The sequence below is a fragment of the Zingiber officinale genome, chromosome 9A (assembly GCF_018446385.1).
Source record: "Zingiber officinale cultivar Zhangliang chromosome 9A, Zo_v1.1, whole genome shotgun sequence".
Lineage (NCBI taxonomy): Eukaryota > Viridiplantae > Streptophyta > Magnoliopsida > Zingiberales > Zingiberaceae > Zingiber > Zingiber officinale.
In genome coordinates, this window is record NC_056002.1 from 132,982,097 (window position 1) to 132,986,173 (window position 4,077).

General features: G+C 33.5%; 1 protein-coding gene across 1 annotated transcript; it reads left to right on the top strand.

The window, feature by feature from the left end:
* Positions 1-346: 346 nt before the first annotated feature.
* LOC122021576 (reticulon-like protein B2) lies at positions 347-1,816 on the top strand. The gene is made up of 5 exons (XM_042579699.1): positions 347-617; positions 857-1,037; positions 1,121-1,262; positions 1,340-1,409; positions 1,480-1,816. Exons 1-5 carry the CDS (start codon positions 416-418, stop codon positions 1,647-1,649), a joined length of 765 nt encoding a protein of 254 aa, XP_042435633.1. The 5' UTR covers positions 347-415; the 3' UTR covers positions 1,650-1,816.
* Positions 1,817-4,077: the final 2,261 nt, after the last annotated feature.

The window sequence follows — 4,077 nt, forward strand, 5'->3', positions numbered from 1 at the left end:
ATTAAAACTACATAATTTTGATAAAAATTTAGTTTATTAAAAACTAATATGACAATATTAGTTTAATTTAATTATAAAATTATAATTTAGGAAAATATATTATTTGGTAAAAACCCATTTAAATTATTTGTTTTTGTTTACTATTAAAATAAAAATTTGGAGCTATTTTAAATTTATGAAATCCAAAGAGGTATTTTTGAAAAAGGAGTTAAATCCGAGACCTTCTGGAAATTTCCATTAAAATCAATCCGCCGTTAAGTTTATCGCCTGTCCATTTTCTGTTCGAAGATCGGACGGCTAGGATCGCTCCCCTGAGCTCCGCCGCTCATATAAACCCATCTTGATCGCCTCCGTTCTCTGCCACCTTTTTGAAGCGCCGGGACGAAGGCGATTGTTGTGGTTGGCGGCGGCGACGATGGCGGAGCACGGAGAGGAATCACTTTTGGAGAAGATAACTGAACATTTCCACGGCTCGGACTCGTCGTCCTCCGATTCAGGCGACGAGAGGTCGTCCGGACCGTCTGCGGTTGCGGCCGCTGCCGAGGCCGCCAGCGCGAAGATCTACCGCCTCTTTGGCCGCGAGAAGCCCTTGCACACGGTCCTTGGTGGCGGAAAACGTATGTATACAGTGTGCTCTCCCCTTCTGCCTTTCCTTTTCTTGTGGATTTGCTTGGATCAATACGTTTTTGTTCATCGGATTGTTTCAGATCTTATTTTCTCTCATCTCATGATTACTCCAATCATGACTAATTTTTTTGTTATTCGTTAGATCTAAGTTCTTGATCGCGATGTACCATGAACTCGCCCCTTTCTTACCTGACAGCTATTGATGATCTACTGACCATTTTCTGAACAGCTGCTGATGTTTTCCTATGGAGGAACAGGAAGATCTCAGCCTCGACGCTCGGAGCGGCGACCGCTATTTGGGTGTTGTTTGAGTTGTTGGAATACCACCTGCTGACTCTGGTGGGTCATGTCTTCATCTTATCCCTGGCCATCGTTTTCCTCTGGTCCAACGCGAGCACTTTCATCAGCAAGTCAGATCTTCCCTCTCAAATCACTTTACTGAATTCAATCACTTGTCTCTCTCACGGCTTAATCTCTAAGCTCTTCATAACAGGTCCCGGCCGAACATTCCTGAGATAAGCATCCCGGAGGATCCAGTTGTGAGCGTGGCTCTTTCACTAGGGCATCAACTCAACTGGTTGCTAGCTTCATTGCGGGAAGTTGCATTAGGTCGCGATCTCAAGAAGTTTCTCATTGTAAGTCGATTGCGTTCGCTTCGCGGATTGAGTTGTTTTTGTAACTCGTCTATAAATCTTCGGCGCCTTGATTCTAGATTATTGGCGGCTTGTGGCTAGTGTCGATCATAGGCAATTGCGTCAACTTCTTGACATTGTTCTACATAGGTAATTTAAATTCTCAAGAGCAAGTTTCAATTTTTTTCTTTTCCAACTCGTAATCCTTTTTCTGGTGCAGTGTTTGTTGCCCTCTACACGGTGCCTGTGCTGTATGAGAAATATGAGGACAAGATCGACGCCTTCGCCGAGAAGGCAGATGCAGGGTTCAAGAAGCACTATGCTGTAGTTCATGCCAAATACTTAAGCAAGATCCCCAAAGTGCCACTGAAGGATAAGAAGCATCACTAAAAGGAAAGGTACTTTGTGCTTCCATTGAATTCTCTAGTAGATGATGGCCATGAACTTTTCATGTTCAAATTGATTCCGAGTTTTATGCGGATCAGTCTGGTTTTTTTGCATTATTGTAGCAGACTTGTTGATTTGGATTTGGAAAAACGCATCATTTTGATCTAGCATCTATTTAATTTGCATGCTTGGTTTGCAAATAAATCGAGATTGAAACTAGATATTAAATTGTCCCTCTTGGCAAGTTGGCCATGATAAGAAGGAACGATGCCCATTAGATGGGAGGAAGAACTATGTAGATCCTCCCATTGAGTCACAACCCGAACTTTGTTTTTATGTTCGAGATTGGACAATGTGTGAACCCTAGCATCGCCCTGAGCCAAGGCATTTCTAACTTAAGGGAAAAAATAAAAAGGGCCTCATTTTTTTTTTTTCAATTCATAAGAGCGTGTTTTACTGTCCTGTTTAGTGTCTCTTTTTACTGCTAAGTTGTGTATAATTTATCTTCTTGCCAAAGTATTGTTCTCATTGTTATTTTCCGTTAAAATTCTAAATTTGTCCATCATAACAATTATGAAATGAAATTTGTCCTTTTGATTAAAATGCAAAGGGAGATGTTCATTTTGAAAAAAAAAGAGTTTAGAGTTTTTTGCTCCAAAAAGTATTCTGGCATGATAGGGCATTTAGAGAATTTAGAATAACTAAGGTTATGAGAGCCTAGATTTGTGTTTGTGGGATCTAGGTTTTATGTGTATTTGTTTTAGATTTAATCACATTATACCATTTTTTGTGATTGTGTTCATCATATTAGTGTTTGATTATTTTGCCTTTAGTTTGTTTTTCAATTGGGGATATAAGATCATATTTAGATAAATATGTAAGAAAAAAAATCAAAATAAAATTTAATTATGATAAACTAGAAGATAAAATTTAAGCAGCGTAAACCCTATATAGATTTGTTTATAATTATTATTTTCGAATAGTCTTAAATTTCAAATTTAAGGTCTGTAAAAAAATGAACAACCAAACCAAGCCGTGAGTGTATTTCATTAAATTTGGTAATAATTTTTAGAAAATTTTCAATATTCGTAAATTTGGTTATATTTACGTTGGGCACTCTCATGTAGAAAATTAGATTATGAACGTTGATTTTTATTTATTGAAAATTTATTAATTTTGAAGAAGATTTTTAAAAATTGTTGAATATAAAAGAGAAATAAAAGAAATGTTTTAAACTAATTTATTTCGATATATTTGAATATATTCAGGGTGAATGCTGTGATATGTATTAGTTTTTTGTTTTTTATTTTGCTTTTTTAATATAAATTTAAAATAAAAAATTTATAAAACATTTTTATATATATTTTTTTAAAATATAAGTGTTTGAATTTATTGGATTTTATTTTGATTTTCAAATTTTAGAATTGAATAAATTGAATTAAAATTCTTGAATATTTGTAAACTAAAAAATTTACTTAACCTTTTTAACATGATATCATAATGGATCAAAATTTTGATTAATTCAAAATAATTGAACCAATTTTAATTCGATAATTTTAATCTTATTTAAATGATAAAAAGTTATTTGCTTGTCTTAATGTCCTTTCGTCAATTTATTCCTAAATTAACTTAGAGGAGATAAATCATGAAATATCTATTAATCATTAGTGTAGGTTGTCAATATATGAGAAAAATATATATTTGGTTAGGAGAATGTATGTTTAGACTAGTTTGTTTTTAAAATTTTATGTGATAACATTTCATATCTTAAACATGGTATTATCACGGGAAATAAATTTAATTTTATTAATTACTAATAAATCGAATTGAAGAAAATTATTGAAATAAAGAATAATGAAGTTGTCATGAGATTCCTTTAGGTTGTCTGCGTCACACTCTAAATTACGGATTAGAACATGATCTATTGATCATGATTAATAGATTATAATGATCTTATCTGTTTAAGTCATCCATTAAAATAAAGCAATCTACAAAGTGGACTATCTTTTAATCCACAAATTATGAATTAGAGGATCCGTGCTCAAATCTCAGAGGGGCTTTGGTGTTGTCGTGTAACTGTCCGGTACTCTAATAGTTAAAATTTGAATCTCGATTACAATGATGGTGAGATATTTAAGAAAGTTAACCGTTTCGATGAATAATTAGGAATACATTTTGAATTTATTTGATAGACAATGTGAGATGAGACTTTACAAGACATAATTACGTAGGTCATAAATAGTTGAGTTGTAAGATCCAACAATCTGTACGTCTTAATTAATTAGGTCATAAATAGTTTGTTTGTAAGATCCAAATATCCTATAAAAAAAATGATTATGACTATGCAACTGGTTTAATATATTGAACTGCTTTGAATAATGATTACACTCGTTTAATAAATCGAATTTAGGGAATAAGAATGTGTTTTCTA

What these genes read in the sequence shown, in the direction of transcription:
- LOC122021576 (XM_042579699.1), top strand. Translation starts at nt 416, where the DNA reads ATGGCGGAGCACGGAGAGGAATCACTTTTGGAGAAGATAACTGAACAT. An exon ending in GGTCCTTGGTGGCGGAAAAC is followed by an intron (nt 618 to 856) that starts GTATGTATACAG and finishes TTTTCTGAACAG; the next exon opens with CTGCTGATGTTTTCCTATGG. An exon ending in ATCTCAAGAAGTTTCTCATT is followed by an intron (nt 1,263 to 1,339) that starts GTAAGTCGATTG and finishes CCTTGATTCTAG; the next exon opens with ATTATTGGCGGCTTGTGGCT.